Raw genomic sequence first — 23,780 nt, 5'->3', positions numbered from 1 at the left:
ATTGCTCTGTCTGTTCTTTATATACATTTGTCAGTATAACAGAAGCAACATGTGAAATGTTTCAAGTACTGCTCCCACTACTAATCATGATACTCACTGAGTCTCCTTTTTTGAGTTCTATTTTGCTCAGTTGCTTCCTGATTTTTTTCTAAGGGTGCTAAATCTGAACATCTCACTTTTAAAATGTGGATCCTTTAGGCACAGGCTATATGCTATATTATCAATTGTTTTTATTAAATGCTGAAAACTATAGTAAAAAAAGAATAGTGTACATGTAAGAGACATGTAAAATCTGTTGCATGGTGTCTTATAGCCATAGTGAAAATTTATTTGATGCGAAGTTTCACATTATTTAGCTCAACATGTAGGACACTCAGCTGGTGTCAAAGACTTGCTTATTGTTGTGAAAGGGTGGTGCAGTCTTCTGGGACTGAGTCTTTTTCTGTTGGATCTGATGCTCTGTCCAGGTAGTGTCAGAATTGAATTGTAGGACACTTAGCTGGTGTCAAAGACTAGCTTATTGTCGTGAGAATAGTGTTCACACAGTTAATGTCCAAAAGGGTCAGTAGTGAAGTGTTCTATGTGATAGAAAAGGAGACACACAGGAAACAAATATACAGTAAGGAAAAGCTGCATTTTTTCCCTTTCATAGGAAGGGAAAAATCTGACATCCTTCCTAAAGACCTGGGAAGAATTGAACTCATGCTATTTTCTCCAAGTATGCTCTTCAGGGTGAGTTATAAGCTGGAATCAAGATAGGCATGAGAAACATCAACAATCTCAGATACGCAGATGATACCACTCTAATGGCAGAAAGCAAAGAGGAACTAAAGACCCTCTTGATAAGGGCGAAGGAGGAGAGTGAAAGAGCTGGCAGAAGACTAAATATTAAAAAACCAAAATCATGGCATGCCAGCCCCATTCCTGCATGGTAAATAGAAGGGGAAAAGGTGGAAATAGTGGCAGATCTCTTCTCGGGCTCCAAAATCACTGTGGATGGTGACTGCAGCCATGAAATCAGAAAACTATTCCTTCTTGGCAGGAAAGCGATGACAAACCTGTTTAGAAGCAGAGACATTATCTTCTGACAAAGGTCTATTGTCAAGGCTATGGTCTTCCCAGTGGTCATGTACGGTTGTGAGAGCTGGACTATAAAGAAGGCAGAATGCCAAGGAATTGATGACTTTGGACTGTGGTACTGAAGAAGACTCTTAGAAGTCCCTTGGTCAGCAAGGAGATCAAACCAGTCTATCTTAAGGGAGATCAACCCTGACTATTCCCTGGAAGGACTGATGCTGATGCTGAAGCTGAAGCTTAAGCTCACTTATTCTGGCCATCTGATGCAAACAGATGACTCATTGGAAAAGTCCCTGGTTCTGGGAAAGACAGAGCAGAAGGAGAAGAGGGTGTCAGAGGATGAGATGGCTGGATGGCATTGCCAATGCAATGAACATGAACTTGGGAAAGCTTCAGGAGTTGGTGAAGGACAGGGAGGCCGGGTGTGCTACAGTCCAAGGGGTCACAAAGAGTCCGACACAGCTGGGCGACTGAAGAGCAATAGCATCAACATGCTCTTCTTACGGCATTTCCTATCTGAATGATGGCAGCTCTGTTAATCCTCCCAATTCCTCAGGCCAGAATTCTTGGAGTCATCTTTGACTGTTCTCATCTCTCTCCACTTCTAATTCATTGGCCAGTTATAAGGACTCCCCCTTCAAAATATTTGCAAACTCTGAGCACTTCTCTCAATTTCTGCCACGACTTCTGTGGTTCACACAACCATCATCTCTCATGTACATTATTCCTGTGGTCTCCTAACTGATCTCCCTGCGTTTACCTTTGGATTCTCTGCAGTCAATTCTCAGAGATAATCTTTTTAAAAAAGAATGTGTGAGATATGTCCTTTATTTGTGCAAACCTTCCAATTGCTTCTTCTCTCGCTCAGAGCAGATGTAAAAAAATTATAAGGTCCTACAAGTAAGTAAATAATATCACCTTCTACTCCTTCCTCCCTGACTGGTTTTGTTAGGGTCACACCCTCCTACTTGGATTCTTGGAAAACTCCAGGTACACACCTGTCTCACTGGCCTTTGCTTTCTGCTTTTGTTAAAATACTCTTCTCTCAAATAAACTGCATGGCTCACTCTTATCCTCTGTCAACTCTTCACTTGAAAGTTTCTTTCTTTTCAAATATTGCAGAGTTTCCCTACCCAGAGTCTTCCAAAGTCTAGGTTAAGGCACAGCCCTTCAAACTGTCATCTTTCAAGATTTCAGATCTAACTTCAGAGTTCAGAGTCCATGTGAATTCCCTCAGATTTGATAATTCACTAGAATGAATCACAGGACTTAGAAAAATTCCATAAATTAACAATGAACAGTTTTAATATAGCAAAGATCTTCCCTGGTGGCTCAAATGGTAAAGAAAATCTGCCTGCATTGTGGAATACCTGGGTTATGAAGATCCCCTAGAGAAGGGCAGGCATGGCAACTCACTCTAGTATTCTTGTCTGGAGAATTCCATGGACAGAGGAGACTGGTGAGCTACAATCCACAGGGTCACAAAGAGTTAGACACAACTGAGTGACTAACACACACACGATATAGCAAGAGCATATAGTTCAGAACCAAAGGAAAAGATACAGAGAGCAAGATCTACAACTAACAAGCTTCCAAACAGAAATCTTCAACATCCTCACAGACGCTTTGTCTTCATGGCATCAATTGTGGTAAGGTGGGCGCACATGGAGAACTGCCAACCCAGAAAGCTCACCTGGCCTTGAGGTTTAGTTTTATTTGGGTTGCATTAGATAGGCATGGTACAATCAACTATTGACCAAGTGGTTCAATTCAATCTTTAGGCCCCTCCTCTTCCCAGAGCTCAGGCTGGTATCAGTTGGCTCAAAGTCCCGACCCTCTAATCACGGGTTAGTTTTTCAGGGGAAGTCAGTTCCTTCCCTAAGATTATCAATGTGGGCAGCCCCACCCTGAGTCATGGCATTAGCAAAAGCCATCATATGCACAACACGAATCACCCTGTTAGTATAAACTATCAGGTATGGTGCAAAGTTCCAAGACTTAGAGGTTATCTCACAAGGAAATTTGGACAAAAGTCAATCAAGTTCATTATTATACACTCCCTATCCTCTGCCCTCCACACACACACATATACTTACATACTCATCATTTCCTATCATCCCTACTTTCAGCTTTATTATTTCTAGGAGCAATTACTATTCAACATACTACATTTTTTTCTTTTATTATTATCATTATTGTCTATCTTTCTCATAGAGTGAAAACTGTATGAGGTAGGAATTTTTTTCTGTTTTTGTTGTTGTTGAATCTTCTGTGATTCAAACAAGTTTGACAGAGTATGCTCTCAATTGATATTTGTTTAATGAAAAAATAGGTTTAATCTCTTTTATAACCCTTCTATTCTTTAAATTAAAATACAGTTTTATTTAAGCATGACATGACAGAATATAAATCCATGAATATTTGCATATAAGAAATTATCCACTATATACTATATCCTCGTGGCCTGCTTATGATTGTGGGGTATTTCAGGTGGCCTTTCAGTTTACAACTACTAATCATGACTTCATTTTACTAGATTGTAAAGCACACTAAAATATATTCACTTTAAAATAACTGTATAGCACATGGAATTCTGCTCAGTGTTATGTGGCGGCCTGGATGGGTTTGAGGGAGAATGGAGGCATGAATATGTATGGCTGAGTCCATTCAGTGTTCACCTGAAACTGTCACAACATTGTTAATTGGTTACACTCCACTATAAAATAAAACGCTTAAAAAGTAACCATATATCTTAGTTAGAAATAACCATCTCTGAATTCTTAAAGGAATCCTAATTCCTGTGTTAGAATTGGTTAAGCAATAATGGAATTTGTATTTCTAAGAAAATTCGATGCATGAAGTTGAGTATTTCCTAGTCCTTCATACCAGGCACCCTGAGTCAATTAATTTCTTTTTAAAGATTCTATTCATAAAATGCACAGAAAATGTTCAAATACCAATGACAAGCAAGCAATTTTCTGTAATACAATTGTTCAAATGATATTCTGCATTTTTGGTTAAATAAACCATGTCTTAAAACTTTTCAATCCTACATTAGAGGAAAAGTGCAATGAATGATCTTTAGACTACTTTTGTATAACACAAATTAGAAAAAAAAAAAAAAAACCCTGATAACAAAAAGAGAAGAGATTTCTTTATTTCATGGAAAGTATTGCATATTTTCACTTTGAAGTATTTATTTTATAATCAGAATATAAATTATATTTTTAAAAAATAGCAAAGTCAGGAAGTTTAAATTTATAATTTTGAAATTAAAATTATATAGTGTTTCAAAGGGTTTCCAGGTGGCTTAGTAGTAAAAACATCTGCCTGCCAATGCAGGAGATGCAAGAGATATGGATTCAGTCCCTGGGTTGGGAAGATGGAGGAGGAAATGGCAACCCGCTCCATTATTCTTGCTGGGAAAATTCCTTGGACAAAGGAGTCTGGTGTGCTATGGGTCACGGGGTCACATGGTCAGACACAGCTGAGGGATTGAACACGCACAACACAGTGTTTCAGAATTTTGTATCTGGAAAATATATTGCATTTTACAAAGTTTTTAACTGATACAAATAAGAAGAGAATTATGTCTCTGGTTAAGTTTTAGTCTTTGGAGGTTTTTTCAAATTATAAAATAAAATGCTTCATCACTTCAATAGCTATTTCAATCACTTTTTGAAAACAATATCTGCATCCATAGGCAAAGGAGTTTTATTATCTCTGAACTACAATTTGGAATGTCATGAGTTATTTCATAGGACAAAGTTTGTTAAATGAACACTGGCAGTGCCATTAGTGCTTCGCTCTTGAACTCAAGTACAAGTCAACTCTGTTTAAGTCACCATTTGCAGAAGCCAGAAATGAATGTGCAGTTAAAATGGTGCCATAAGTTAATTAGAATGGAATTAGAAGGAAAGTGGGCAATTTAGGAACATAAGAATTGCTGTACCGAATCAGACCAATGGTTCTCCTGGTTTAATATTCAGCCTCCAGCAGCTGTACTTGTTAGTTTCTAAGGCTCTAAAATAAAAGAAAAAGACTACATAATTCACCTAGACAAGTGTGCCATCTGTGATCTGGAGAAATTTTCTTCCTGACCTCTTTCAAATAATACCCTAAAGCAAGAGGGTTCAATCCTGTTATGATATTGGTTTAGCTTGAATAGCTCAGCTTTTTAATAATTCTTATTAAATCATCCAGTTCCTACATAAAATCAACCAGTTCATCACGAAGCTATTTATCTCTATAGCTCTTGAATCATGGTTGAATATGTCTGCATCTGTGATAAAATAGGAACTTACGGTACTTATTCAATACAAGTTCTTGATGGCAAAATCTGCCTCAGATAACCATGCTGATGAATGCCTGCTTCTCTTTCCAAATCCTAGGGGTTCACAGGCTTTTGGCAAGAAAAATAAAGTGTGTGTTCCATCAGTTCTCCCAAGTTTCTGTCAATAATATATAGAAGGTATGTTATTAATGATGAAGAATTTTGTGAGGTATACTTTTAGAAAAGTTCAACTGGAGATTTTCTTATATGGTTTTGCTTAAGTTAGAAAGGGATAAATTGCATTTGCCTATCACTTTAATCTTTTTTTTTTTTTTTTGATACAAGTCTCAGTGACTACTTTCTAGGTTTCTTGGTTATTCTAGATACCAGCTCTAGGTTAATAGTTCTAAACTATTATGTTTACAGTAAACCATCAGGCCAAGAATCCTTCAAGAATCGTAAAGGCCTACAAACTAAAGTCTAAACCATTTTACTAGATTTTCAGATCTTATTGCTATACCACTAAAATCCTAAAGCTATAATTCTAATAGAATCTCCTCTTAGAGTCCAAGAAAACTACTTTTTTTTTTTGTTTGTTTTCATTGCTATTTGAACTAGGAGGAACACAATTTTGTACCTATTTTAATTTTGTTCCCTTTCTTTAGTTTTCCAAAATTTTCTTTCTGGTTCAATTTCTTATTTTTTCCTCCTTACTTCAGGTAAAATTGCATTTCTTTAGCTAATTCCCTCTTCTGACAATTCGTGTTTATGCTTGATTTAGTTTCCCGTATATTGGTGGTTTTTTGTTTTCATGGATGTCCTTTCTTGTAATTCTCTGAGGAAAACTACATTCCCATATGTATTTGTATTTCTAAAGCCTAGAGAAGTGTCAGACTCATAAAAGCAGCATACAAATATATTAAAGGGAAATCTTTAGAATCACCAGTAACTATCCAGATAGTCACTTCCAGAATGTTTATTCTTTGAGTTTCTCTTTGTGTGACCTAGGCAATAATATATTATTGAATCCTATAAGGTGCAAGTGAGCCAAAAATTATAAATATCTGAAAAATTGAGTCAAGCACTCTTGATATAAAAATCACAATTGAAGATATGGGAAGCATCAGCATGAAAACAGTAACTGAAGGTTCCGAATTGATTTTGACACCTGATGTTAGGAAATGAAGCAATTCCAGGCAGAAGTAATAGCTAGGCAAAGACAGGAGGTGAAACAGAGAAAGAAATGACTAAGAAAGTATCCCGAATTCCTGTTGGCTGGCCTGAAAGTAAGAGAATACCTGAAAGTAAGCTTGGAAATGTGGGTGGCATGTTCACTAATCTTTATCTGATCTCACAGGGGAATTATTGAAGGATTTTTAAGCAGTGAACAAATTTATATGAATGAAAGAACAACTTAAAAGTTAGACCTAGAGTAATACAGTTATTACATACTAAGGAGATGAGCAATCAGCCCCAAAATTAGATATATATGTTCAAGTGTAAAGAAAATATTAGTATTTTAAAATAGAATATATTTTTCTTCCTATATGTTAAGCAAAAATATGTGTAAAAATTTCTTTAAATTTTAATTCCTACGATTTTAAGTAACATAGTGCTTCAACGTACTGAAAACATTCAACTAGTTCTTTTATGCTTGATTATCAAACAAATCAACATTTTTCTGACTTTTTGTAAGCTCTTACTGATTTCTGAGAACATATATATATATATATCAGTGACTTCAATAGAACTATAATGCCTCTCAATTTTTTTAGAAATCCGAATGGGACCCAGAACAATAGTACAAGATGGCCTGTTTTCAAAAGCAATGAACAAAAATATTTCACCTTAAATACCGAGTCACCAAAAGTAAATACCAAACTACGTGCTCAACAATGCCGATTCTGGACACTATTTTTTCCCAAAGTTTTGGAAATTACAGGTATGTGTTACTTTTGTGTTCTGTTAGTATTTGGTTAAATAATTGGTTGTGGGCTATGTAAAAGAGGAAAATGTTACACTATCCAGGGCAGGATGATAATGTTCATCTGCAACTTTACAATTAATTGATTCCACTGTGTACATTATTTAAAGAAAGTAAAACCAGACATTTTCTCTAGAAGAAAATGAAACCTAATAGTGGAACTAAGATAGGGTGATCTTGCTATTCAGCAAATTTTTGTGGAATTATTTAATACAAATTGAAAAAGTAAATATATAAAATAAACAACTTATAGAACTAAAAAATTGAACTGATATAAATCTAAACACAATTGATAATCCAAAAAAGGCAAAACCAAATTTAGTGATAAATTGATTGATTTTTAAGGGGGAAAAAATCTCTAAAATTTATATATTTAAAAACATTATCCAAATATTTCTAAATATTCTGAGCATGGAAATATTTAAGGCCAGAGACATACATTATATATTATTATTATATAATAAACAAGTAGTAGTTTAGTTAGCTATGCTTCAGAAAGTGATTACTTAGATTTATAAAAGGAAATATTAGGAAAATGGTTCAGATCATTGTATTATTTCAAAATTCACTAGTATGAAAATATTTAAGCTTGAACAATCAATTTAAGAGATTGCATATTCTCTGAGAAAAATGACATACATATATGATTCATTGCCTGTGTTTTTTTTGTTTGTTTTGTTTTGTCTTTTTTTTTTTTAAATGCCCAGCTCTTTATAACTGATGTAGCTCCTCAAGTCTATTTGCTATATTTTTCAAATAAAAGTAATTTACTTTCAACCACTGGGCATACTGCTAACCAGTTCCTTTAGACTTTACCCTTCTGTTTCTCATAATATTCCACAATTTTCAAGCTACATTTTAGATATCACTATATAGTAGTTGTTTTAGTTTCTTCTTTAGAGAGGCTAAGGGTTAGTTTCAGGCAAATAAGGACACTTCAGAGTTGTACTTGATTGTTTAATATGCTTTTTGATTTACTTTTTGATATGCTTTTTTATTTACTTTACTCACCAAAATTATAATTATGGACTCCACCTGTTTGGGAAACATTACTTATAGACCAGTGCTCTGTGTACTCCCAAATGTTCTGTGACACAATATACAACAGAGATGGGCTTCTGCATCCCTTGGCAGAGCTACAGTGCTGCCCTTGTGTCCTCGGAGTGTGAATAGCAATGAGGTAACATGCATAATATGCCAGGAAACTAGAAGAGGTACCATTTAACATATAACAGACTATATATTCTCAATCTTTACTTAAAATATCAGTATTTTAAAATGTTCAGCTCAGTTCAGTTGCTCAGTCGTGTCCAACTCTTTGCAACCCCATGAACTGCAGCATGCCACACCTCCCTGTCCATCACTAACTCCCAGAATCCACACAAATATATATCCATTGTGTCAGTGATGCCATCCAACCATCTCATCCCCTGTCCTCCTGCCCTCAGTCTTTCTCAGCATCAGGGTCTTTTCAAATGAGTCAGCTCTTCACATCAGGTGGCCAAAGTATTGGAGTTTCAGCTTCAACATCAGTCCCTCCAATGAACACCCAGGACTGACCTCCTTTAGGATGGACTGGTTGGATCTCCTTGCTGTCCAAGGGACTCTCAAGAGTCTTCTCCAACACCACAGTTCAAAAGCATCAATTCTTTGGCACTCAGCTTTCTTTATACTCCAACTCTCACAGCCATACATGACTACTGGAAAAACCATAGCCTTGACTAGACAGACCTTTGTTGGCAAAGTAATGTCTCTGTTTTTTAATATGCTGTCTAGGTTGGTCATAACTTTCCTTCCAAGGAGCAAGTGTCTTTTAATTTCATGGCTGCAATCACCATCTGCAGTGATTTTGGAGCCAAGAAAAATAAAGTCATCCATGGTTTCCACTGTTTCCCCATCTATTTCCCATGAAGTAATGGGACCAGATGCCATGATCTTAGTTTTCTGAATGTTGAGGTTTAAGCCAACTTTTTCACTCTTTTCTTTCACTTTCATCAAGAGGCTCTTTAATTCAAGAAAATTAGAGATACCAAGGGAACATTTCATGAAAAGATGGGTTCAATAAAGGACAGAAATGGTATGGACCTATCAGAAGCAGAAGATATTAAGAAGTGGCAAGAATACACAGAACTATACAAAAAAGATCTTCACAACCCAGATAATCATGAAGGTGTGATCACTCCCACTCACCTAGAGCCAGACATCCTGGAATGTGAAGTCAAGTGGGCCTTAGGAAGCATCACTAAGAACAAAGCTAGTGGAGGCGATGGCATTCCAGTTGAGCTATATCAAATTCTAAAAGATGATGCTGTGAAAGTGCTGCACTCAATATGTCAGCAAATTGGAAAACTCAGCAGTGGCCACAGGACTGGAAAAGGTCAGTTTTCATTCCAGTCCTAAAGAAAGGCAATGCCAAAGAATGCTCAAACTACTGCACAATTGCACTCATCTCACACGCTAGTAAAGTAATGCTCAAAATTCTCTAAGCCAGGCTTCAGCAATATGTGAACCGTGAACTTCCAGATGTTCAAGCTGGTTTTAGAAAAGGCAGAGGAACCAGAGATCAAATTGCCAACATCTACTGGATCATTGAAAAAGCAAGAGAGTTCCAGAAAAACATCTATTTCTGCTTTATTGACTATGCCAAAGCCTTTGACTGTATGGATCACAATAAACTGTGGAAAATTCTTCAAGAGATGGGAATACCAGACCACCTGACCTGCCTCTTGAGAAACCTGTATACAGGTCAGGAAGCAACAGTTAGAATTGGGCATGGACCAACAGACTGGTTCCAAATAGGAAAAGGAGTATGTCAAGGCTGTATATTGTCACCTTGCTTATTTAACTTATATGCAGAGTACATCATGAGAAATGCTGGGCTAGAAGAAGCACAAGCTGGAGTCAAGATTGCCAGAAGAAATATCAATAACCTCAGATTTTGAAATGGGAGGATCATAATTTGAAGCAAAATAAGCTGAGAGTACGGGAAATGTTTAAATGACTAATTTATTATAAAATCAACTTAGTCGTTCTGGTTGAAGCACATGTGGTCTGTTGCAGTGTGTGTGTGTGTGCATGCTAAGTCGTCTCAGTTGTGTCCAACTCTTTGCAACCCTATGAACTGTAGCTTGCCAAGCTCCTCTGTCCATGGGATTCTCCAGGCAAGAATACTGGAGTGGGTTGCCATGTCCTCCTCCAGGGGATCTTCCCAACATACGTATGAGACCTGTGTCTCTTAAATCTCCAGCATCCATTGGCTGGTGGGCTTTTTACCACTAGCACCACCTGGGAAGCCCCTACTGTAGTGTATTTGTGGATAAAATAAAATTTCAATATCAACAGTTTTTGAAGATGTACTTCCAAATCTCTCTCTCTAAATATCCAACTTCTATAAAGCAGTTGAATAAACCACCTCCTATGTTTTTGGCTAGATGCTGCTCTCTCCTACCCAGGGCTGAACAACTTCCTAATGTAAAGAACACTGTGCTGTGTGGAAACACATATCTCACTCTGGGATACTCCCAATGTATCTTGAAAACATATTTTATATTTATCACTATTTTTTCAGATAATTACCCCAAAGTAGTTTTATGAAATATATTTAGTAAATTTTAAAGTAAATGTATGACATAATTGTTATAATATCAACAATGTATTCATTAGTAATAATAATATTTACACTTAAACAATTAGTTTGAAATGTCATGTCTTTAGGTTTTATAAACAAATAATGTAGAGGGATTTAAATATTAAGAAGATATGTTATTAACGTACCTTATATTTATCAAGTCATAAAACTTTAAACATTTTACTCTTCAATATTCTGAAAATTTGGTTCAGATGACCTGGGCTGAAGATTTTATGGAAATACTCCTTTTGGTTTTTTTAAAAGCAAGGTAACTTCACAAGCAAAGGAAAATTTCAAAAAATAAATACTGAACAGGACTTCTTAAAAGGAGAAATGTTTACTTCAGTCACTATGGAAGTACAATAAGCATAAGTACCTTCTGAGCAGTTATTTCCATCTGAGTAGTAAATATGCTCAAAAAAATGATCCTTAAGATTTGTTTAACACTCAAATTCTAACTCTTAACTTCAGACTATATTTCAGCACACACCTGTGATCTTATTGCAAGCACCTGCAAGAAATAAAATACACTGTTTCAACTGTTAACAAATTCAGATTTTTTGCTAAGAATATAACTACAATATTTCATAATCACAAGAAATGGAAGTAGAGAAATGACCCATTCAAAGTTGATGAAATATCAATATTTTTCATTAAAATTGAGGAAGTAAATTCATATAAAGGGAAAAAATTGACCTACACATCTTCTCAGATTACAAAAAAATCAGATCCAATTGTTCCTCCTTTGGCCTTTGAATAAATCATGAAATACTGGTTGATACAACTAAAGAAGACTAATGTAAATTTAAGAGTTGACATATTATTCTGATTGATCACTTTGGAATCTCATATTCTGCTATTTTCTAATTAGGCATCAAGAATGCAAACAAAAATGGTATAGTGAAAAGGTAGTTTGAAGGAAAAATATCAAGCAGTTTTTCATATTTGACTTTTCCATGCGTTGTTAAAAGCAAAACAAAGCAAACAAATAAACAAAAGACTTTGAGTTATTTGGATCAAAGTAACTGATTTATTTATTTCACTGTAAAACATATGAAGTCTTCACAAAGCCCAGTCTGAGTTATCATGAAAGTGAAAGTTGCTCAGTATGTCTGACTCTTAGTGACTCCATGGACTATACAATCCACATGGAACTCTCCAGGCCAGAATAGCCTTTCCAACCCATGGGTCAAACCCAGGTCTTCCCCACTGCAGACAGATTCTTTACCAGCTGAGCCACGAGGGATGTCCAAAAATACTGGAGTGGGTAACCTATCACTTCTCCAGCAGATCTTCCTGACAAGTTTATCGTAGTTCACACCATCTCATCACACACCTCAAATTATAACAGGGCAATTAGTAAGTTTATGATTTGCTTTATAAAGAATTATGAATCCCTTTGCAATTTTAATAACTGGTTGAAAAACAGGAATATAAGCAAGTAAAGGGGACAGATGATATTTTTATGATCTCTCAAAACACAGGAAATGTTAGTTTTTATTGTAATGTTCAGTACCATTCAATATCAATGTAATTAATGTCTTCTACCTTCATCTTGATTAACAATAACAATAACTTCTCTTATGTTCTGTCCTAACTCCTCAGACTTGGCTAGTTAGACTTAGTTCTGGTAAAATATTGCTCACCCTTTTTTAACTGACAAGACAAAAAAAAAAAAAAAAAATAGTTTACTTATATCCTTCTTTGTGTAGCGAAGACTGCTGACTTTCCCCCAAATGAAACACAATGTGGGCAAAACAAAGATCATGCAAGTCCTGAAAAAGTTGTATCAGTGTGTTTTTAAATTACTGATATTGATCTAGGTCTACACTGATTCAATAAAGAACAAAGTTAGGAATGAATTTTTGTAACAAAGGCAGTAAGTTCATTTCCAGAGCTCCCCATAAATGCATATAGTTTAATTCCAAAATGTACACACCATCTCAATTATCCCTCATGGCAACACTGCAAAATAGGGATTACCAACTCCGTTTACAGTTGGAAAATTAATTTGAAAAGTTAATTTTTTTATATGAATATCATGATTGGTCAAGCTGGAATTTCAACCCATGTCACTCCAAAGCTTATATTGATGTTCTTTTCTTTATTTCACAGTGCAGCACCCTGTTAACTACAAAACAAATAGAACTGCATCTCACTGATGATGATAAATCTATAGCCACTTAAGTATAACAGTATTCTAGTTTGGGAGGAAAAAGAAGTAGGGGAGGAGAAAAAAATTCTAATTTTGGTTATGATTTATGACATAGGACTAAGGGTTTTTTTTATTGTCTTTTCATTACAGTGTATCCAGTTCCTTTAGATTCTGTTAGAAAATAATTAAATGTTTTGTACTGTATTGTCTCAATCAATATTCAGTAATTCTAAAGGGAAAATGTAATCAGATTTACAGAGCATTTTGACATTAGAAAGTAAACTTTTAGTAAGTAAATTGTATAGATATTTGATTATGACCCAAAAAGAAATAAATTTATGTTTACATGAATCAATGGATTTTATATAATTCCATGAAGAAAAGAAAATCAGATATAAGACCTTTTCTCTAAATATTAAAATTCATCATCTAAATGCTAAATTACCAGTCACTTATTTGTTATACCAAAAGTTTTGTTGTTTCTAAACTTTAGAGTTCTTATTTTGTGTAAATAAATTTAAAACAGCATTTAATTATCATAAAAAAGAACAGAAGAGTATATCATTTGGTAGGATATTTAATATCTTTCTTCCACATCTACTGTTTTTTGACTCTTTAGAAAAGTTCTTCTATTCACAAATAAAGTATAGCCATTGACCTTTACAAAGGCATTTTACATAGAAATAGGACATTTTTTCCTATAAACTCACAAATATTTGTCCAATGTCCAAAAACTGTGAACATTTCAAACCTAAATATATCTTAAATTACAGGGGATCTCTTAATGGCATTAAATATTTTCACTGTCATTTAACAAAAAACAAATCACTGAATGTGCTCCATTGTTAATAATATGAAGACATTTTTATGTATACATTATATTGTAGTATGAGATCACATGAACATTCTCCTAACTAACACCTTACAAAGTTATAATTAATTTCAAAATTCCTAACTGAAAAGTATATAATAAAAATTGTCAGTTTTTATTTTCACAATAGTTGAAATAACTTAAACTTTTGTTTTTAATTTAACGACTGTAGCTCAGCATTCTGAAGACTTAAAAATGAGAGAACTACAAATATATAAAATACCTATAGATTTAAATAAACCATCTTCTAGCTTTATTAAGTTCAGTTCAGCTCAGTCACTCAGTCATGTCTGACTCTGCGAACCCATGAACTGCAGCACGCCAGGCTTCTCTGTTCATCACCAACTGCTAGAGCTTGCTCAAACTCATGTCCATCGAGTCGGTGATGCCATCCAGCCATCTCATCCTCTGTCGTCCCCTTCTCCTCCTGCCTTCAATCTTTCCCAGCATCAGGGTCTTTTCAAATGAGTCAATTCTTTGTATCAGGTGGCCAAAGTATTGGAGTTTAAGCTTCAGCATCGGTCCTTCCAATGAACACCCAGGACTGATCTCCTTTAGGATGGACTGGTTGGATCTCCTTGCAGTCCAAGGGGATCTCAAGAGTCTTCTCCAACACCACAGTTCAAAAGCATCAATTCTTCATTGCTCAGCTTTCTGTATAGTCCAATTCTCGCATCCATACATGACTACTGGAAAAACCATAGCTTTGACTGGATGGACCTTTGTCAGCAAAGTAATGTCTCCTCTTTTTAACATGCTGTCTAGGTTGGTCACAGCTTTTCTTCTAAGGAGTAAGTGTCTTTTACTTTCATGGCTACAGTCACGATCTGCAGTGATTTTGGAGCCAAGAAAATAAAGTCTGTCACTGTTTGCATTGTTTCTCCATCTATTTGCCATAGATCCAGATGCCATGATCTTAGTTTTCTGAATGTTGCATTTTAAGCCAACTTATTCATTCTCCTCTTTCACTTTCATCAAGAGGCTCTTTAGTCACTGTTCATTTTCTGCCATTAGGGTGGTGTCATCTGTATATCTGAGGTTATTGATATTTCTCCTGGCAGTTTTGATTCCAGCTAGTGCTTCCTCCAGCCTGGCATTTCCCATGATGTGCATATAAGTTAAATAAGCAGGGTGACAGTATACAGCCTTGACGTACTCCTTTCCCTATTTGGAACCATTCTGTTGTTCCATGTCCAGTTCTAACTGTTGCTTCTTGGCATGCATACAGATATCTCAGGAGGCAGGTCAGGTGTTCTGGTATTCCCATCTCTAAGAGTTTTCCACAGTTTGTTGTGATCCACACAGTCAAAGGCTTTATTGTATTCAGTAAAACAGAAGTTGATGTTTTTCTGGAACTCTCTTGCTTTTTCAATGATCTGACAGATGTTGGCAATTTGATATTGGTTTCTCTGCCTTTGCTAAATTCAGCAAGAAAATCTGGAATATCTCAGTTCACTTACAGTTGTAGCCTGGCTTGGAGAACTTTGAGCATCACTTTGCTAGTGTGTGAGATGAGTGCAATTGTGCATAGTTAGAGCATTCTTTTGCATTGCCTACTTTGGGATTGGAATGAAACCTGACCTTTTCTAGTCCTGTGACTACTGCTGAGTTTTCCAATTTGCTGACATATTCAGTGCAGCCCTTTCACAGCATCATCTTTTAGGATTTGAAATAGTTCAACTGGAATTCCATCACCTTCACTAGCTTTGCTCGTAATGATGCTTCCTAAATCCCACTTGACTTCACATTCCAGGATGTCTGGCTCTAGGTGAGTGATCATACCATCATGGTTATCTGAGTTATGAAGATCTGTTTTGTATAGTTCTTCTGTGTATTCTTGCCACCCTTTTTTAATATGTTCTGCTTCTGTTAGGTAACTTCCATTTCTGTCCTTTTTTTGTGCCCATCTTTGCATGAAATATTCTATTGGTATCTCTCATTTTCTTGAAAAGATCTCTCGTCTTTCCCATTCTATTGTGTTCCTGTTTCTTTTCATTGATCACTGAGGAAGGCTTCCTTGTCTCTCCTTGCTATTCTTTGGAACTCTGCATTCAAATGGGTGTACCTTTTCTTTACTCTTTTGCTTTTCACTTCTCTTCTTTTCTCACCTATTTATAAGCCCTCCTCAGACAACCATTTTGCCTTTTGCATTTCTTTTTCTTGGGGATGGTCTTGATCCCTGCCTCCTGTACAGTGTCACGAACCTCCATCCATAGTTCTTCAGGCACTCTGTCTATCAGATCTAATCCCTTGAATCTATTTGTCACTTCCACTGTATAATCGTAAGGTATTTGATTTAAGTCATACCTGAATGGTTTAGTGGTTTCCCCTACTTTCTTCAATTTAAGTCTGAATTCGGTAATAAGGAGTTCATGGTCTAAGCCCCAGTCAGCTCACAGTCTTGTTTTTGCTGATTGTATGGAGCCTCTCCATTTATGGCTGCAAAGAAAATAATCAGTCTGATTTTGGTATTGACCGTCTGGTGATGTCCATTTGTAGACATGTCCATTTGTAGTCCATTTGTTGTTGGAAGAGGTTGTTTGCTGTGACCAGTGCTATCTCTTGGCAAAATCTCCTAAAAACTTAAAATATAAGAGTACTACAAATATATTAAATACTTATAGATTTGAAGAAACCATCTTCTTGCTTTATTACATCTATTTATATTAGGAACTTAAATATATGATTTTAAAAGCTTATAATTTAAGAGCTTCTATTGTTTACAATCTTTATTCTTTAATATAATACACTTTTCAAATAAATCAAGATTTCAAGTTTTTTGTATTACAAAACCATTTTTGGTTCATTGTCTCATATTATTTCTGGCAGAAACAGTCCTCTCCCCTGACACATACATACACTTTGCAAACTGCTGAAAAACAGAGATTTTCTTGGTCATCATTCTAATTTTCAAAGCAGTTAATAAACTTCTATCTTACACTATTTTTAATAAACTCTTTTCAATGACCAGGCTTTGTGTGTAATGAAAATATATTGATACAGAATGAATGTAAAATCTATGTAGAATGCCAATTACAAAGTTCTCCTAATGCATTAATAATAAATATTTATATATGAGCATTTTCATCAGAAATGATAACACTCTGCTATATAATTATATATGTAAAATAGATGCATTAAATGAGATTTTTACTATGCTTAAGGGATTCTAGAAAATAATATTTATATATCTTCTCAGAAACTAAAGCAAAAATATGTAACATAATTTGACATAATATACAAGCTCATGTGTGTTACATTTTATGTTGACTACATCTTGTATGTATATATTATTTTCATTTTCATATAGTATATTTAAAAATTTATTACAGTTTTTCATGTAGTGAAAGAAGTTTATAATAAATAATAAATTAAAAGATCACTGTGCAGTGTGCTAGGAGAAAATGGCATCTGAAATCAAAATTATTTTTAATTAACATAAACAGAGATTGAAATGTAGATTAATACAACTCACTCCGTGTTTTACAGGAAATATTGATGAAGCAGAACGAGAATGGAAAGCAGGATTCCATCGCTGGAACAATTACATGATGGATTGGAAAAATCAATTTAATGATTATACTAGCAAGAAAGAAAGCTGTGCAGGTCTCTAATTAATAGATTTACCTTTTATGGAATGTTCATTTTCCTGTAGATCAAGGCAAAACTATCATTGGCTCTCTTACACTCCTGGTAAGAAAGCTATTATGTATAAAACAAAAATGCCAAAAGGATAAAATCAATTCCTCTCTTCTTTCACTTAGTATCGTACCTAGCATTTCAAAACCCAAATGGCTAGAACTAGTTTAATTAAATTTCACATTATAAAGTATGACAATTAATTATATGCATATTAAAACAATCTGCAGCTTCAAACTCTCTCTTTCCTGAATAACTTTAAGAAAATTTTTCCCTAAAACATATCTGAGTTCTGTTTCCAATCTCCAATTTATTTTTATTACCACTGATAAAATATATTTTTAAAAAATGGATGGGAGGTCTTGAAACATTACATACTGTGATTTACAATATTTCCTTTTAACTAATTTATGCATTTAATGTTAACATGATACATTAAAACAAACAAAGTAATTGGCTGCTTTGGTTTTTCTTTTATATGAAGGCAAGAAAATTTATTTAAGAGAATCTTAAAATAAGAGGCTTGATCACTTGGAATCATCTAATGATAGAAACAAAATGTCACAACCAAAAGACAAAATGTAAAAGAATATAATTACTTCTATTTTGAATTTTTTAAAGATGTGTATGCTTATAGTCCTCAAATTATATTCCTGTTCTTTCAACTTTTTTCTTTCTCACATCCTCACTCCTCAACTCTCCCCAAACATGTCCACATGTAAATTACTCTTCCTGTAATGCAAAAATTATGTACTATCTGAAATATCCCTTGACTGCACCCACATATATCAGGATTTTAGTAAAGAAATTGTTCAGTTTCAAAAAAGAAATGATTATATTATCTTCAGAAAAATTATATTGTTTTAATAATTTTAAAAATTACAAAGCTGCATTTACTAACTTTCATGACAAGGGAACATATCCCATGAATAAATTCACTGTCTTTCATTAAAGGGACGATGTCAGGAGATTTTAAATCCCAGGAAAGAGCAGCACTGTTTTTGTTTTGTTTTGCTATTTTGCTTTGTCTTAAATGGCCATCACCTCTTTTTTTCTTTTTTTAAACAGTTTTATTGATTTTTTCAGGCTGTGCTGGGTCTTCGTTGTTGTGTGGGCTTTCCTCTAGTTGTGGCAAATGAGAGCTACTATTCTTTGCAGTGCACAGGCTTCTCACTGCGGTGGCTTCTCGTGTGGAAACAGGCTCTAGGGCACATGGCCTTCGGTAGTTGCGGCACATGGCCTCCGCAGTTGTGGTTCCCAGGCTCTGGGGCACAGGCTCAGGTGTCAGCGTGCACAGGCTTAGTTGCTCTCAGGCGTGTGAGATATTCCCGGACCTGTGTCTCCTGCCTTGGCAGGTGGATTCTTTACCTCGGAACTACCAGAGAAGCCCAGGGCAGTATTGTTGATTATGCTAATTAAGCACTGAAAACTAGTGCTCAGTATAGATTAAAGACATGACTGAGTGATTAACACAGCAAACAGAATTTGCTTATTTGACACTAAGTAATAATAGTAATTCAGATGCAAGATGACTAATCAGACTTTTAATTTCTGTTTCCCATCGCACTTTTCATTTTAAAAGTATTGACTATTTTGTGAACTCTCAAGAATATGGACAAGTAATCATTCTTGCCAGGCTCAGAAAGAGATGCTACTAGGATTAATTACATAATGATTATTAAACTAGGCAGGTGAATACAGCAACTTGCTTTTCTCCTCAGAAGCATTTGCAGAAGTCTTTTGCTTGAGGCGATTACTATATTACCTTGTTTTTCTGAGTTAGGCATTCTGTTCTAATTATTTTTGATTTCCTTCAGTGGTTAGGGGAGAAAAAACAGGAGCAGAGAGGATTTATCAAAGAAGCCTCTGGATAATAAACTATAAAAATGTATTTAACAGTGTTAAACACCATTCTAAAATCCTTGAAGTAACTATATCAAGAGAATGATCTAAAAATAAGAGAGATAGAATGATCTATCAATCTACCTTTTATCTATCTATCATCTATTAATGATAACTGCTCCCAATTTTAGTCAACGGGAGGGATAAAAGCCAGAGGAATGCTACTATTATACATAATACAACCTGGAATATAAATTCAAAGTCATTGCCTTGACCAAGATAGCCTTACTGTTCCCCTCAGCTTGACTAAGTTTTAGACAGATTTCCTCCTGGCTGTGGGCCTCTGACTTCCAGTTTCTTAGAGAATTTGCTTCAGAAATGTTGCCATTATAAATTCTTTCTCTGCCCCTTTGAAATGTGTATAAATCTCTCAGCCTCTTGTCAGTTTTACTACCCATGAAATGTCTTTCTCAAGGACCTGGGAACTATTACTTTGAAATTAAACATTAAAAGAGATAGTGCCTCCATCACTCAGTCTCGATGGGAAGATAGGAGCCTTAACTTCTTTGGGAGCCAATTACCAAACATTGATGGCTTAATCCCAGAAGAAAACATTGCAAACTCAAGAATAACTCTGTATGCTCAACATATCCCATTGGTCAGCCCTCCCCCAAAGTCTGCCAGTACTTTTCTACTAGCTCACCTCAACACGTAAAAACCTTCACATCTTTTATTTCAGAGAAGTTGAGTTCAGTCTCTCTCCCCATTTGCAACTGTTGTTATTGTTGTTCAGTTGCTCAGTTATGTCTGAGTCTTTGCAACACCATGGACTGCAGCATGCCAGACTTCCTTGTCCATCACCATCTCCTGAAGTTTGCTCAAGCTCACATCCTTTGAGTTGATGATGCCATCCAACCATTTCATCCCCTGTTGCCCCATTTTCCTACCTTCAATCATTCCCAGCATCAGGGTCTTTTCCAATGGTTCATCTCTTCTCATCAGGTAGCCAAAGTGTTGAAGCTTCAGCTTCAGCACCAGTCCTTCCAATGAACATTCAGGACTGATTTCCTTTAGGATGGACTGGTTGGATCTCCTTGCAGTCCAAGGGACTCTCAAGAGTCTTCTCCAACACCACAGCTCAAAAGCATCAATTCTTCAGTGCTCAGCTTTCTGTATAGTCCAACTCTCACATCCATACATGAATACTGGAAAAACCATAACTTTGCTTATATAGACCTTTGTTGACAAAATGATGTCTCTGCTTTTTAATATGCTGTCTAGGTTAGTTATAGCTTTTCTTCCAAGGAACAATCATCTTTTAATTTCGAGGCTGCAGTCATTGTCCACAGTGATTTTGAAGTCCAAGAAAATAAAATCTGTCACTGTATCCATTCTTTCCCCATCTGTTTGTCTGAAGTGATGGAACAAGATGTCATGATTTTTGTTTTTTGAATGTTGAGTTTTAGGCCAGCTTTTCCACTCTCTTCTTTCACCTTTATCAAGAGGCTCTTTAGTTCTTCGCTTTCAGCCATAAGGGTGGAGCCATCTACATATCGGAGGTTATTGATATTTCTCCCAGTAATCTTAATTCCCCAATTGCAATAACCTTGAATGAAGTCTTTGTTGACTGTTAAACTTTGTTCAGTGCAGTTTACTTTCACAGCCTAAACCAAAATTCAACACTTCTTAAAGTGCCTAGGGCACATTCACATCTATATTAATATTCTACTACCATATAGGGGATGACAGAGGATGAGATGGCTGGATGGCATCACCGACTTGATGGACATGAGTTTGAGTAAACTCTGGGAGTTGGTGATGGACAGGGAGGCCTGGCGTGCTGCGATTCATGGGGTCGCAAAGAGTCGGACATGACTGAGCAACTGAACTGGAACTGGACTGGACCATATTAGATAATACAAGTATTTTCTTGCAGCAGATATTCTTCAGAAAGGGTGATTCCCTAATGAAGAAGGGAGTAAAATTTGAATTTATGAGGTTTTGACTATCTACTTTTTAGTAAATTTTTTCTGATATCTTTTAGACCTTAGTCACATATGATAATTTTCATTCTCATGTTAATCTTGATATTTTGGCATTTTTTGTTTTTAGCATTTCATAATATTTCATGATAGATTCTTTTTTCTACTTGACATCAAATTTAAGTTTTCTTGGTTATATTCTTCTCATAGAATGGCTGAGGACAAATGGATTCACTCATTTTGCATGTGGGCGTTCTTTTTTCTTCTTTCCTCTCATCTTTTTTTTCTTTTCCATGAATGCAGAAAATAGATACAGATTCTTGTGTTGTGGTCTAGGAATCACAGGTGATATAAAGAACTGTGTATATATTTTTAATGCAAAATTTCATTAATATACTGTTAGGCCTTTGGGATGAAAAAATAATATTTCCTAAGAAAAAAGGTATCATAAAGAATAAAAACCTTCAAGAATCATACTGCAAGGACCCCTTTGAAGGCACTGTGTATAATTTTGTTTTTGCTAAAGACTTTCCAGAAGGGCAGGAGTTTCAGGAAGAGCAAAATTAGTTTAGTTTCTGTTTTTCAGTGCATCAATGGAAATGCATCTTTAGTCTGTAGCCTCAGGCACAAAACATTTTTAGTCCAAGGGGACTCTGCCTCCCTCCACTGCCTTTAAAGACATTCCACCAATTTTCTTTAGTTGAAATGTGCTATCATTGTTTTACAACATTGTAATATGCTAATTTTGAAGTTACTATCTTTGTGCAAGGTAATAAGTGAGTAAAAACTCAAATGCTAACATCTGCTGTGGCATTTCAATTTTAAACCAAATGTGTGTATAATATTCTCTTTGGTAAGTGAATTAACATTTTCACATAACCATGAAAGATAAAATTTTAATAATCTCCCTTGGAGTTTTCTCTTTGAAGTCATGTGCAAAATATTAAATGAGAAGAAGAACAGAACACTAGTTCTTTCTTATAAGATTATTGAAGTTTTCAAAGATAGACAGTGAATACCATGTCCTTCCTCTCAGCTCACCTGGAGTTACAGTCAGTTCTGAGAGGCAGCAATTTACTTAGAGTAGATTGAAGTCTACAAAAAATGCCTTAAATTCCAGAGCACCTATGGTTCTTGATCAATGGTTGACACTGCTGTACAGAATTCTACTCTTTAATACATATTTTTCAATGCCTGAAAAAACTTTTTCTAGGATGTCTTTCAATCATCTTTTCAACCTCTTTTTGACTATCACTATCCCTTGGAAGAAGATATTCCAACTCTTATATGCTAATGTCTTAATGAAAAATATTTTATTTATCATATTACATTATCACTCCAAGGCATGTCAATTTCAGTAAGAATGTCTTGGATCACATCTAAAGAAATGGAGTAATAGAATATTTGGGGACACTGTCCCATTGAAGTTCAGGCAGAGGGAACAAATGAGAAGGTCCTATGGAGATTTCCTCACTTACTGTGTTTAGGGAACAGGAGAAGGCAATGGCACCCCACTCCAGTACTCTTGCCTGGAAAATCCCATGGATGGAGGAGCCTGGTGGGCTGCCGTCTCTGGGGTCGCACAGAGTCGGACACGACTGAAGCGACTTAGCAGCAGCAGCAGCAAGAAGTCTAAGCTGCTGGAAGAAATAAATAAGGGAGGGTGATAGGAAATGAGGTGGAAACTGATGAGAAAGGCAGATGGCAAGTCATCACAGGGCATTGAGCAGATTGAGTAACACAATCATGATCATGCTTTTTTGTTTTGTTTTGTTTTGTTTTTTAAGAAGGAGCGCTCTAATTCTTTGCAGGCTAAATTATAAAAAGGCAAGAGTGGACATAAAGGAAGCTGTTTAATTATCAGGTAAGAGAAAAGAATGGTGTGTAGTTAGTAGCTACTGAGAAGTAAGAGGTATTATATTTATAATATTTGTAAGCAATAGCCAACAGGATTCACTAAAAGACAGAGAGGAGTAAACAATAAATATAAGACTTTCTGCTTAAGTAACTGGTAGAATGAATTTATCATATTCTGAGACAGGGAAAGCTGTAGGTCCTGCAGGTCTAAATAGAGAAACAATAGTTCATTTCAGGGCATGCTGGATTTCAGATGCTTATGAGGTGTCTAAGAAAGAAAGAGAGAAAATACTTTGTTGAAGGAGAGTAGGGGGAGATGTCTAGGTTAGAGATGTGAATAAAGTTGTTTCCAGCATAAAGATGGTATATAAAGCAATGGAACTCAAGATTACCTAGAAATTGAGTGCAAATATGAACTGAGCCAAGTCAGCACTCCAGCACTGAGGCTTAATTTGATGTTCAAACCTGTCAA

The 23,780-nt window shown here is 35.5% G+C and overlaps 1 protein-coding gene across 1 annotated transcript in view; it reads left to right on the top strand.

The window, feature by feature from the left end:
* BCHE (butyrylcholinesterase) overlaps positions 1-18,084 on the top strand; it is a 70,162-nt gene extending 52,078 nt beyond the window's left edge. The window contains exons 3-4 of the mRNA XM_043875193.1: positions 7,126-7,292; positions 17,478-18,084. Coding sequence (XP_043731128.1) covers positions 7,126-7,292; positions 17,478-17,602 — 292 coding nt within the window. The 3' untranslated portion in view covers positions 17,603-18,084. The remainder of the gene's footprint in view (positions 1-7,125; positions 7,293-17,477) is intronic.
* The last annotated feature ends 5,696 nt before the right edge of the window (positions 18,085-23,780 follow it).

The sequence above is a fragment of the Cervus elaphus genome, chromosome 19 (genome assembly GCF_910594005.1).
Source record: "Cervus elaphus chromosome 19, mCerEla1.1, whole genome shotgun sequence".
Classification (NCBI taxonomy): domain Eukaryota; kingdom Metazoa; phylum Chordata; class Mammalia; order Artiodactyla; family Cervidae; genus Cervus; species Cervus elaphus.
This window is presented reverse-complemented; position numbering and strand designations above follow the sequence as displayed.